The 13433-nt window shown below is 43.6% G+C and overlaps 1 protein-coding gene across 2 annotated transcripts in view; it reads right to left on the bottom strand.

Annotated features, from left to right (window-relative positions):
- cpped1 (calcineurin-like phosphoesterase domain containing 1) overlaps positions 1-13112 on the bottom strand; it is a 36883-nt gene extending 23771 nt beyond the window's left edge. For both annotated transcript variants that reach the window (XM_069691300.1, XM_069691298.1), the window contains exons 1-2: positions 12954-13112; positions 8463-8681 (exon numbers count right to left, since the gene is read on the bottom strand). In XM_069691300.1, the coding sequence (XP_069547401.1) occupies positions 8463-8681; positions 12954-13017 (283 nt within the window). In that variant the 5' untranslated portion in view covers positions 13018-13112. The remainder of the gene's footprint in view (positions 1-8462; positions 8682-12953) is intronic.
- Positions 13113-13433: the final 321 nt, after the last annotated feature.

Here is a 13433-nt window from a genome sequence, read left to right as displayed (position 1 = left end):
AAAACAGGGCTCATATGAATCTGGTTAAATTTCGTCATTCATCATATTCTTCATCACTCCACATTTAATCTCTTTAATAGAGCCATGGATACTTTGTGCAAATGGCAAGTAGCTCCCAAAGGAGTAAGATACAAAGGAGAAAAGACAATATGTGATCAAACCTATTTCCCTGATAAGCGTGAGGTAAAAAATAAGGAACAATGATTCATGGTGAAGATTTCTCAAGTATTAGAGATAATGAGGAATCCCAAGCCTTTCGTTAAACATAGGCTACATTTTAATGCCTAGATGTTCTTGCCCTGCTTTCCTCTTTTGGACTCTATATGTACATAGCAGGGTAAAGGCAAATGAAAACACAGCTGCTCTCCGTGCTCTCTGGCCTTGTTCATTTAATGAGATTGCAACACTTGATTCTCAAACCTTGACAGGAGACTTTGGCAGGTTCTCGTTGAGCCTGTCCAACACTGTAAGCACTTCTCTCAATTCCCTTTAAATACCGGCTGTCGAGACTGTGCAGAGTCCCCGGTGCGTGGGGTCCTGCTGTCGCATACATTTTCTACACTTAAACAACTGTATTTTCAATGTGTGGGGACTTCTATATTTGTGACTATTTCAAGCGTGTGCCGACAGGTTGTTCCGATGTGTCACCAGCCTACAGTTTATGGCACAGACTTAGCTCGGCTGAATTCATATTAAATGTACCCTACTACCTTTTACACACACAACATAGTGTCTTCGAACTATCAATAATAAGTAAGAAGACAATTTAGAACGTTAAAACCCGGTGAATTATCACCATAAGAATCAGACGTGTTTATGTTTCTTGTGTAACATATTGAAAAAAAATTGTTTCTGACATGGTTTAACAAAATATTTTGATTGTATGTGTTGAAGAATATGTCAGCTCTTCACTACAATGCGTTCATATATTTGATGTGTATGGTATATACGTTTTTTCTTCTGAAAGAGTAGACGAGTGAACACCAATGACCTTACGTCTTGCCATATCTCCACCGAATAAGTCAAGTGGAACATTTTTGCACATTCACGTACAAACCACTCAGAGGCTGAATACGAATGTTTGCACACAAAGTCGGCTCGAGGCGACGCAAACACTGGATTCTTGATTGGAGATCAAATAAAAAGCACATCATCAACAGGTGGATCACTGATACAAGAGATATCTGAGAAGAAGTGCTGCTCCTTGAAAGGAGTCCGTTGTTCTGAGGATCCGGTAACGACTGGGTAATGCTTGAAAATAACTAGTCCATACAAATACAGGTCTTTAAAGCTTTTCCAAATGTCCATACTGGAAAGCGTGAATTGGGCGTGAATGTCATATTAATGGTTGCCTTTGCCGTACCGGCCTAGGAAAATCTTAAAATCCTAGAAGACCTAGAGGATGCGGCTCAGAAGGACATCTAGACTACGATTGTTTAGCTCCACAATCTGGACCCGGTTAAACCAACGAAAATAGATGGATGGATTTACCATCATATGCAGCTCTAAATTCGATACCACTCAGACTGTTAGCACGGCGAACACGCCGAATGTGCATGTGCCAAAAATACTAAAGCGGAGATTTATTGGAATCACCGTATGTATGTCATACACTATTCCACAGCCTTGACCCACTTCTGCTCAAGTAATTCCACATCATTTCTTTTAGACCTTTAATGTTGTCCAACCAAACAAAACAAGGAAGCTCTTCTTGATGTCAGGAAGTTTGCCATAATGTTTTTACGTACTTTGTATCTGATTTCCTATCAGGCTGATCTGCTTTGTGTATCAAAAATAGACTAGACGTGTATTTGGAGTGGAGAGCAGCTTCTGGGATGCGTCTGATTGGAAATCACATTCATTGTCTTGGATGGCAGCAATCAGCTCGGGTGGTCGCGTCACAGCCTGAACGCAACGCAGCTGGTCCCAGTGGAATCAGGCCTTAATAGTTCATCTCCAAAGGTGTCCACAGACACGGAAACCCTGAACAGGCCGAAAGAGGACCTTCCCACCCTGACATGTGAACTGTGTATTTCCTGGGTCTCTGTGAAACTGGCAACTGAGAGACATTTCTAAACTTCTACACTCCTCGTAGTCCCAAACCCCCAAATAAATGTATTACAGCCCACAAGCTACGAGATGAACCATTTAGTAAACACACAAAGCCTCCCCACTCACTTCCAAAAAAAAAAAAAATATCAAAAATGCTTCCACGTGTTTCAAAAACAAATTTTCCCAAAGCAGTCGCTCCTACAAACTCCCCTCTGTTACAGAATCCCACAGAGACTCATTTTATCTCCCTTCAATGGCAATTAAACAGGTTTCCACAGTTACAGGGAGGGGACAGGGAAGTCCCCAGGTGACCTCTACTTCACCTTCGTGAGTTTTCCACACATGCATTCACACATGTAGGCGCGCGCACGTACTTAAACACTCCTCCCTGCCGTATCATGCGTAACATCCCTCACAAACCCCCCGGAGACACAGTTTGAATCCTCTGTAGTGCTCATTAGGAGAGTGTCAAGTCCAGCATGTTCCTCTAATCTAATCAGCCCTCTGTCTCGCCCCCCCGCCCCCTCCCCCGCTCTTTATCCTCCTCATTTGTCTGCTTTTGAAAGTAAGTGATAGAAAGACAGAAGAAAGTGAAAGAGAGGCAGCGATATGAGAGCGAGGCGAAGATTGAAGGAAGTCCTTGAGATGAAAAAGTGTCTCTCGGGGGTTTTAGCTCAGATTGGAGAAGAGACGGTGAATAGGGATCGAAGAACAATCAATCAGTAAAGGTCTTGATGACATGATGTGGTGGGAGCTAACGCTGGATAACATTATTTTTGATTGAGAAATGGTCTGCTCCTTGTGGACCACTGTGATGGGATGCAAACAAACGCCTTCGAGTCCATCGGGGTTCCTCTCCAACTCTGATCACAACTTCACCAACGATAACAAAGAGAATTTATCAAGTGAAGACATCCCTACTTGAGCCTACAGTTTTCCTGCCTTTAAATCGACTGCAGGTGTAAAGCTCAAATCCGGTACACAATGACAGTATTGTTTTCTTCTGGTTGTTTCCAGAACAATTACAGGCACAAACAGAACCTTTGATTTCTCAACAATAGACTTAATCCACACGGATGCTTCGAATAGACTCATCTCAAGCAAAAAAAATAATTGAGTGTATGGTGTGAGACGTGCAAATGAAGGCTGTCAAAATAAAGGTATGAGGCGTGTGACCGCAGCTGTTCGCTAAAGAGAGCAGACAGATGACGGAGGGACGAGAAAGAAAGTGAACGCGAGACCAACGGAGAGGAGAGATAGCGAGTGAAATCTGTGGGAACAGAAATACAGTCGCCAATTTCCTGTCGCCGACAGGCAGCAGTGTTGACAATGCCAGTTGACAGCCAGCTTCCCCTGGCCGCCACCCATTCATTCTGTATTGTAAATAAACAGTTTAAGGGGAAATGTCAGCCGAGAGACGGAAGGAGCAGTTCCGGCTATAATATCTCTCCCCTCCTCCCCGCTGATGCAGCGGCCCCGGTTGCCAGGCAAGTGACGGACGTGGCGAGTAATGAGGATGGCACACGCAACCTGCTCCGCCGGCGCTGACGGTAACGACGGCTGACGCCGCAGCGTTTAAAGGTCCCGAAGGCCTCGGGGTTTCAACCCCACGCTCACACTGGCTCCGGTCTCGCCGCATGTCAAATAGATCTCGCTTTGACCTCTGAATGCAACCAGAGGGAGACGGGAAGAGTGCGGTGGAAAAATGGACGGCGGATGTGTTTTGGTACGAATGGCGCAGTCATGGAGATGATAAGGAAACTTGGGCGCCTGCAGCGAGACTCTCAGACGATAAGGCGAGACGGCTTCAGGACTGCGGCTCTGCTGCTGAAATTCGTGGTCGTTGTGGGCCGGAAAAAGAGGAGTTGCTCTGTGACTAAGAGAAGCCAAATCTGTGGTGAATACGAATAGTTTGCCTTGAGTCAAATTTTAGAAACAGGGAGCCAAGGACATTTTACAGATGACATACTGCAACACGTATAACAAAATATTCTAATTTGGTTTAATATCTTCCCCAGTCCTCAGCCTGGAGCCCAGTGAAGCTTTCATCACGATCCAATCAAACATGGCCACAGAGTACTGAGGACACGGAGGGAGACAGGTTCGCCTGCTGACTCCTTCTCTCTCTCTGTGGCCGGTCCTCGAGGCCAGCCGGCCAAGCGGGCACCTCATGCTAGCCCCCTAATTGTCATGCAGAAGTAGTTTGCACTGGTTGACGGCTCGCGGCTCTTTTTGCCGAACGTTAACTCTGCAGTGGGTCCCGCCAGCCGGCTCCTCTCAGCTGCTTATGAAATCAGGCAGCTGGACATTGAGAAACACGACCCGCCGCAGTCACTCACTTCAGTTCATTACAGTTCAATAAGAGCACCCACTTGCCTCTAATGCTTGCAAAGTACACAGTTGAGGTCTAAACACCACATTGTCCACAGCTTTAAAGGGTGTTCTGCGCCACGAGAAGAATTGCTATATATTTACAGGTCATGTAGCATTAATCATCATATCTCTGCGTCTACTGAAACAGAGGAACAGGCCGACAGAAGGGAGCTCAATCGAACGCAGCAGGAGTCGAACACAGTGTGTCACTTCCAAACAAGGTGATAAATGAGCAGCAAAATGATTCGTTTGTTTGCTCGGCCATCCATTTCTGGAGGTACCCAGCTATTTTCAAACCCAGTTAGACTCCGAAAATCTGTTTGTCTGGCTGAACAGTGAAAGCATCTGGTGTATTGGGGAAACCAGCTGCCATTGTGGCAAAAGAAGTTAGCTCGCTGTCCCGGTTCCAAGACATCTCCTGGTACGGGACCGAGGGAGAGAAACCAGCGATAGATATTATTTACAAAATAAATGATGGAATAAAAATACCTCATATTCTCTTCCTACAACTTGTAGGCTCCTTTCAATATTTAAAAAAAAACCCCAAAAAACCCCGTAAAACTTGCCTTCCTGCAAATAGCTTGCAGGTAACCAGGTGTTTTTTTATAGATAAATATTGCATGCTGTCACAGAAGGTCTGATGTTTCCAAATCAAACTTTACAAACGGGGCAGACAACTAACTTGTTTTTGCCTTCCAGGTGCAGCAGCAGCAGCAGCAGGACCTGAAAACACACCAGCGACTATCCTATACAGAATGTTTCAGAATTGGGCAGGAATGTCACGTCCGTCTGGTCGAAATCAAAAGTCGAAATCTTCATCAGCATCAGCCTGAGAATAGCCAGGAGCACTAGACTTTTCATAGATAAATATCAGCTGTGACCATGTGGGAATATGTTGTTTACAGACAGGCTGGGAAATAGTAAAAGCTAACGTTCAAAGTTACCTCAGTGAAGAATACTGAACCATCCCAGAGCTGATGTTTTTCACAGATCGCTTTAATTAGATTAAGACTATCTCATAGGGCAGCTGAGAATACATTAATGAATATATATCAGACATATTTCATTCTCTTTAAAGACTGATGGATGTCAGAAAACTCGCTCTGCTTCTGCTAACAACGTATCTGAAAGTCTCCAGTCAAGTACAGAAACATGCAGTGCACTACAAGTACCAGGATGACACTTTCCACTTTAAACGATCGCCATCTTGGCTCCGTAGAGGAAGGGGGCGGGGCCACTGACGTAAAGGATTTTCAAAGTACGGCATCTCAGCAAGCAGCAGCTGTACACAGAAGTGTTTCTTTTTCGCTACTGCTGCCGGACACAAGAATCATTGTGTGTATTGAGAGTGTTAAATAAAGAGCAGAAAGTTGATTTCTGGGTAAAATAATTAAAGCTGCAGATATTTTGGCAGGTGATGTATTCACATGCTGAGGTAATTTCTGGTCAGCGTGGAACGGCAGTGTGCGTAAGAGTAAGAGTCCTAAGAAGTAAGAGGACTTTTTGTTAGTGCACTAGGGTAAGTGTATCGTTTGGGACACAGCATGTGTCTATTATACGTGTCCTTTATGGTTGTTTTACATTGTTTTGACAAATGCCATTTACCACAACCAGAGACGAACATTGATTTTGCAGGTCACCACAAAACTCTCCCACCTGCTACACTGGGGTCAAAAACAAATCAATTCAGCCCGGGGCTCAGAAACAACAGCCGTATCTAACAATGCGACTCAGATTACACAGCAAGCCTATTGGGAATCCTGCATGACAGGAACAGCAGGACATTTTCATGGTTTCGGTCAGAAACAGTCTTTTATCATTTGACTGCTATGAATGATACATATATTTGACATTCACATAAAAGCTCCTTTCAGAGGAGCTTTCCTGCCTAATCAAAGTCATGTCGTGCCGGGCAGGTCACTCGGTGGAAATAGTGTGAACGGCGCCAGGTTTAGCACTGCGGATCTGTCCGACCTCGACACATCACAAAGTAATAGAAGACTGAAACATCGGAGTAAATGCCTGATGTATCACAGACATGTTAATGATTTAAACTGAACAACTTTTGAGCTATAACAAATTGGTAAATACCGGTACCAATACCTTGGTACTTTTTTTATATACATTTTAGGAAAACCATTTTAAGAAAAAGAAAATGACACATTTTGATACAAATCTTTAGTTTTTGATGCAGTTTAGAGTGGGAGAGTGTGACCAAGGTTGTTTTCTGTAGCTACCAATTGACAGGTGTCCTCAAAATGCTTCTCATACGAGGTATCTCTACAAGTTACCGATGTTCGCCTCACGTGTGGCTTTGGTAAACGCTAGCACGTTCTCATGTTACAAGGTGCGATCAAAAAGACTGTGGCTGTGTCAACCAAAAACTGTACCTGATTTAAATATGGTCGCAACCTCCAACTGCGACACACCGAATCAAGCGCTCCTTTGAACGCTCCCTGGAAGCCCCATTTTGTAAGTGCGTCTTCACACAGAATTTTATCCACAGTCAAAACAGCCACCATTCAGCTTGAACTTGATTTTTGGGAACAGAAAGAAGTCACAGGGAGCAAAACGCATCAAGCGAGCACGGTGGGGAGCTACAATTGGCGTTGGGTGAGAAAATTGGGCAGGCATGTTGTTACGTTCGGAAAACCCAAAAGATGTTTGCATCAAATCTGTTCCCTCAGATGCCTCAAAACCTCACAGTAAAAGTCGGCGTTGGAAGTCTGACCCCGGGGGACGATGTCACCTGGCACGAGTAGAGCCATCGAGTTTATGCATGTGAAACGCTGTGGCTCAGTGACGCTGGCAAGACAAGAAAATGTGTTTGTGTGGATGTAGCCTAAGTATCTAAATTTGGTAGCGAATGACAGGTCATTTTTCAATTCTAGAATGTATCGCAGCAAGCCGGTCGCCAAAATAAAAGCATGGACGTTCGGTACCCAGCCGCAGTCCACAGTTAATGTGGACTTAGAAGTTCTATGTTGTGGCGAGTGGAGAATACCTTTTTCGAAAATGTAACTACATACGGAAAAAACTGTGATGGGTCAGCTCGAGCGGTTCTAAAAAAAACACCTGTATGACAAGTTAAAAAACTTCTCAGTATGCGGATGCTTTTTGGTAACGCAGGTCAAAGCCATCTCTACAGCAACCTTTCTGCTTCCTGCTTTCACTGCTCTACAAGAACTAAACAAACTGCATAATGTCCTCTGGTTAGACAAGGTGAAATAGAAGTTACCTGGAAATACCCAGTTCTAAAGCCAGCCATTGACAAACTATTAAATACCAATGAGCCATAAATAAGTTGATTGGGGAAGTGGTAAACATAGCGTAAAATCACAGTTTGTGTTTCCAAATAGTTTGCCGTTATCTGTAATTTGGGAAAGCCACTTCATACTCTTTGAAATAAGTGCGGCATTTGTATGAGCCAGCGTGAGGCACCAGATGCTGTGAGATAACACCCGCGAGACCGCTGCTGTATCAATTGGTCAAAGTAAAAGAGGATGAGCGGCGTTAAATCTCATGCAATTGACATCTGTGAGTTCACATTACGTCCTCAAACATTAGTGGATAATTGGCTATCACACTGGCTGATGCCAATAGCTTGTTTTTACCGTCCATATGGTCGGGTGTCCACTGGGAAACCTCTCTCCGCTGCTGTAGCGAGCGCTCGTTGTCGTAGTGTCTTCTCAAGCCTCAGAACTTGGCATGAATTTATTGCTCAATAAAGTTAAAAGTATATAAAAGTTTAGCAAAAAGAAATGTCCTTCAAACGGCGTTTCATCACAAAGCAACAGCAGGACGCTCACTTGGTGATTCCCCTAAACTCCTGTTGAGAGCTACTAGGTAAAATTACATTCATTGGCAAAGACTAACGAGAAAAACCTAAGCACGTGAAAAACTGTCGGACCAAACAACCTCTCCATTCTGATGGGAAGTTTCCTCGGTAATAATCTCATACAGTTTCTGACACCTACTGCATTTTTTTGTTAAGGGTTTCAAGGGCGGGGTGTTTCCCTTCTGCGCTGTGGGCCTACCTGGCATCGCGTGGACGAGGTCGCCACACAGCACCATGAACCTCGGCCTCGGTCTGAGCTGGTTCACGGCCTCCACAGCCTGCTTGGTGAGCTCCACCTCCTCAGTCCATTCGTCCCCCCCGCCGTCGCAGTCGCCGTCCCTCCAGGCCTTCATCAGGCCGAGCTGGGGGTCTGCAGCTTGGATGAAGCAAAACGGTCCGCTCCACTCGCGCTCTGCATCTGGAACGAGACCAGATGACAACGGACATATGGTGGTTATCATACAATGCAATGAAGCTTCGTTTTTAGCTGCATTAGACAACTTTACATGTTGCAAGACTGATGGAAACAAGGAGGAAATAAATGGAGAAAAACTGTTTCAATTGGATTAATATGTGGTGCATTTTGGCATCTTTTAGCTCGGCTTTGGTTTTATAGCCCAGAATTTGATCGTTTTGCCCACAGAAAACACCCACTTAACCTACTGATTAATACTTATCAAGCTCCTAGCTACATACAAACAAATAATAACAGCCGGGGGAAACGGTGGAGCATTTAGTAGCTAACAAACCAAAACAGGAGTTGGTAGAGACCAAAGTAGAGCTAAAAAAGTGAGTGAATATTGATTTCATCAGTTCATCAGGCTGCCAGAAACATGACTGTAAATGAATGATAATGTTGCTAAATATGTTCTGGACGTGTAAATCAGCAACTGTTTGCCAAAACAGCATAAACTGTTTGATAAAATGCTGTTAACGACGTTATATTTTACTTGCACTGACCTCGTGTGGCCAAAAAACAAATCAATTAATGCAGCTTAAACAGATGAGCCATACACTGCAGACAGAATCAATACTTCAGTAAATATAACAATAACAGTAATAAAACAAATATTGAAAATGGAGTTATTTATTTATTGTACCATGTTGAATGGTTCCTTAGCATTTTTTTGGGGAACTATAAAAACGATATTAAGGTTTTTATGCAGTTTGATAAAAATATTGTTTATCATCAATTGATACCACCTTATGGTGTAACTATCAATCTGTAACGCTTGTGTACTCTATATGAAGAAACAACAATAACAGGATTTATGTGTATGCACAGCTTTTTAAACTTTTAATGGTATATGTATACAATCGGGTGCTTTTGCTCAAATGTTAACACTTTGGACATTTTCATTAGAAGCCAACCTTTGGATTTATCTGCTGGATATTAGGGCAGAATCAAAAAACTGTGACGTTTCAATATGTTTAAGTCACAGGATGCTTCCCACAAACACGAGGCATGTCGTAATAAGCGTAAACAACGTAAAAGCTTTAAGGTTTAGGTGTCACATCACAGCATTAGTCATTTAGTGGTGTAAGGCCTGCTCTGAAAGCTCCCTGCAGAAACCTCATCATATTCTTTCTTGGAATCGGCACGACGCTTGATTGGCTGAAAGCGCTGTGATCAGGATTTAGGACTGGGAATTGAAGATCAGGGGGAACGAGGAGGAGATGGAGGAAAGGGAGGAGGGGGAATGGCATGAGGTGGGGAGGGTGTTGTACATGCTCAATGAGTAACCATTGCTAAATAATTAACAAAGAGCTTCATTTTGGAGAATGACTGCCAGAGAACAAGTGTTTTACATAATCCTGATAGCACGCAACAGAAGGGCCCCACAATCTAATCACCCTCAAATGTTCATTAACAGGGCAAACAGTGCCCGTCTTCCTTTCCATGTAAAGGACAGAGGCAGACACTCAAGTGCGGCTTGTCCGATGATGATGACGAGGTACGACGCGGAGCACGCAAGTGAAAGCCCGGAAAAGTGATGTGGAAATGGGAGTCTGGACAGACGCCAAGAGCAGGTGTAAACAACAGCTTTCTGCTCCGCTCTCGTCGTTTCCGGAGGAGTGTGTGAAAGCTTCATCACTGTACTTATAACACTGCTGTCACATGTGGAGAGCCTGCATCTGCTCAAATCCCCTCGCTCACGCTGAGCGGGGGCCCGTGGCTGTTCAGCATGCGCGGCGTTTAACATGCTCTCCATGCATCTGTCTCCCAAATGAGTTTATGATAATTCTTTCCTCCAGAGAAACTTGAGCAAAGATAGGGAAAGAAAGCGCGACAAAGAGTGTCTCGCTCCTGGGAACGCGACCAATAAAAGCTTAACAATGATCCCCTCTGTGTAATTGTCATTTATGAAATCATGAGGGGAAGCATATTCTACTTTTTTGATTATCATCATCATCTCTTCAGCCAAATTACTTGAGAATGCCTTCAGTCCAAACTAGCCTCCCCTTGATCTTAACTCGTGACTACGCAGTGGGGACTGACGGTGAATTTTGCTGCTAACAGTGAGGACTGCTAATGAATTTAGATTTTAACCGGCTGGCAGGATCAGCATAGTATAAAGTTAAGTTTCCTGCTGTGGCGTATGCCTTTTTTTAATTTTTTTTTTTTTTATCTCAGCAGTCTATGACAGTCCATCAGCATTTACTTCGTCAGAGGACACAGACTAAAGCTGTTTTTAAACAGATCAAAAACTTTCATCAGAACTGTCTCGCAACTCTGCCTCAACTTAGAAGTATTTTCATCTTGAATTCATTACCTGACAATACTCAGTGAGCAGATGAGACCGGCTGCTCTTCGCAAAGCAATGTATGCAGATCACATGGGCACTCCACTCACGTGTGCGTACGCATGGGCATGCATCATGTGAATGTGCACATGCACCCGCATGCATGTCAGTCCTGCTCCTGATTTATAATCCACCTCCAACAACAGACACAATCTAGGAAACATTTCATGGAGCTCACACAAATCCTGCAAGTTTGATACTACACGGAGCAGACTTTGTAGTAAAACCTTTCTCTCTGGAGTCACATGTGTGACTGTTTCACAGACGAATAATAATAATAATAATAAAAAAAGAAAAGCTGCCAATGCTCTCATGACGGTGGATAAGAGGCAGCCGTCGTGTGCAGCTGCGTTGGAGGACTTCAAACATAAATCGCTCGGATTTCTCAGGTGGCAGATGGTGCACTTAAAACAAAAAAACTAATCATCATTTGAGATTAAGGGGGATGGAGGGGGGTTGTTGTTTTTTTGCAGCAAATGATAAAAATGCTGAAGATTTCATCATCCTCCCCTGAGTTCCCTGATTCTAGCTGGTTTCCAGCAGGAGGTGCTAATAAGCAGAGCAGACACAAGGGGTAGAAACTGATGAACACACAGCTGAGCGGTCTGTCTATGCTTTGAAACCCTGAATATTTTAACTGCATGGATGAACCACACACTTTAATAGCAGTAAAACCTCTGAATCTAATTTACTGAACTTTTTGTTGCCACAGAGACAACACTGGTGCATGCTAAAACTGCCTGTTATAAACTTAGAAATGTGGTTAACTTTAACTATAAATTAAAAATGAGTTAAGAGGTTTGCGTGTAAAACACGAGTTTTAGAGTGAAGTTTGGTGTGATTCCACTCTGTGATTATTTCACAAAGTTACAACAAATGATGACATATGTCCAGGGTTGGGTGGGTGGTGGGGGGGGGGGACCACTTACATGTAATGACACTACAAAACGAATTGTAAACAGTTACTGAGAATAAATGTACAATTAAACTACAGTTACTATTCAAAATGTTGTTTTACAAAGGATGTAGGAATCTATTATTTTTAGTAAAAAAAAGGTCTCATGTAGAAGATAATATTCACGCTGCTTTGCATCTTTTCAGCTTCTGTCTACGTCCAGACAGGCTTCATTCATTTGGCAGTAGGAGCTTAAATTTTAATACTTGTGTTTGATTGATTCTCTTATTTAAATGTGTACTAACTTGTGACAAACAAATCAATGTTCATATATATATATATAAAGAGTCATAGTGATCTAGTGGCGATAAACAGTACACAGCCCTGTTGATAGTTGATCATGACCTGAATGTAGACTTGGTTTGAGCTTCTGGGGACATTTTTCCTCGACAGTAGTCAGTTGTGATCGACTGATTGATTTGACAGAAGTCATGTGATCAACTGATTGATTTGACAGTAGTCATGTGATCAACTGATTGATTTGACAGAAGTCATGTGATCAACTGATTGATGTGATTTCAAATCAAAACATTTCAATTTGAATTCGAGTTATATTGAATCACTTTTAATACAACGTGATCAATATTTTCATTTCAAAAGTTACCTCCCCGACACTTCCTATGTCACTTATTATTTGAGCAGCACTTTGAAAAGCACCAAACAAACTGTGTTTACTTCCGGATGTGACTCATCGCTATAACAACAGCGCCAGCTGATCATTTTGTAAACACAGGCTAGCAGGCTAGCCACCTCGCCTGGCAACGCGCGCAGTGTATTAAAACAAACCTCCAAACAGCCGCCGAGTGACACGTTTCTGGTTTTAAACCGCAGTCAGCAGCAACAACTAGTTGAGCAGCTGCCAAGTCGGAGAGCTTTTAGCTCCTGCGTTAGCGAGCCGGCGAGGCTAAAGAAGCTAAAGGCAACCGGTTACCTTCAGTCAGTCCGCTGAATGTCCGGTGCTTCGCCCTGAGGAAGATATCCTCACTCTCAGCCATAACATTCACTGTTTAAAAACACAGCTGTCCGAGCAAAGCTGTTGCGTGACTCTCTCTCTCTCTCTCTCTCTCTCGGGGTTGTTGTGTCGCTGCTGTGTCGCTCCGGTCGTCCCTGCTCGGGCTGACGACTCTCGGTGATCGACTACTCAGCCTGCCAATGGAATCTGGTGGTGCTCGGTGATCGACTACTCAGCCTGCCAATGGAATCTGGTGGTGGCTTTCACAGCGGCGGCCCCCCCAGTGTGACTCCGACACGCAGGCTTCCCTAAAACACACAGCGAGGACCCACTCCAACAGGTTACACCCAGAATAACAAACTAGGGACACACATCACAGTTTTAATTACATGCGTTTCCTGAATAATTAACAATTACATTTGTTAAGCACACAATAATTGGATAGACATGCTATTAAAA

Source organism: Brachyistius frenatus, unplaced genomic scaffold, assembly GCF_029030835.1.
Source record: "Brachyistius frenatus isolate BFR_SWC_R1_liver_20210118 unplaced genomic scaffold, ASM2903083v1 Contig_11, whole genome shotgun sequence".
NCBI lineage: Eukaryota > Metazoa > Chordata > Actinopteri > Embiotocidae > Brachyistius > Brachyistius frenatus.
The sequence above is the reverse complement of the archived record's forward strand: the minus strand, read 5'-3'. Positions and strand labels throughout refer to the sequence as shown.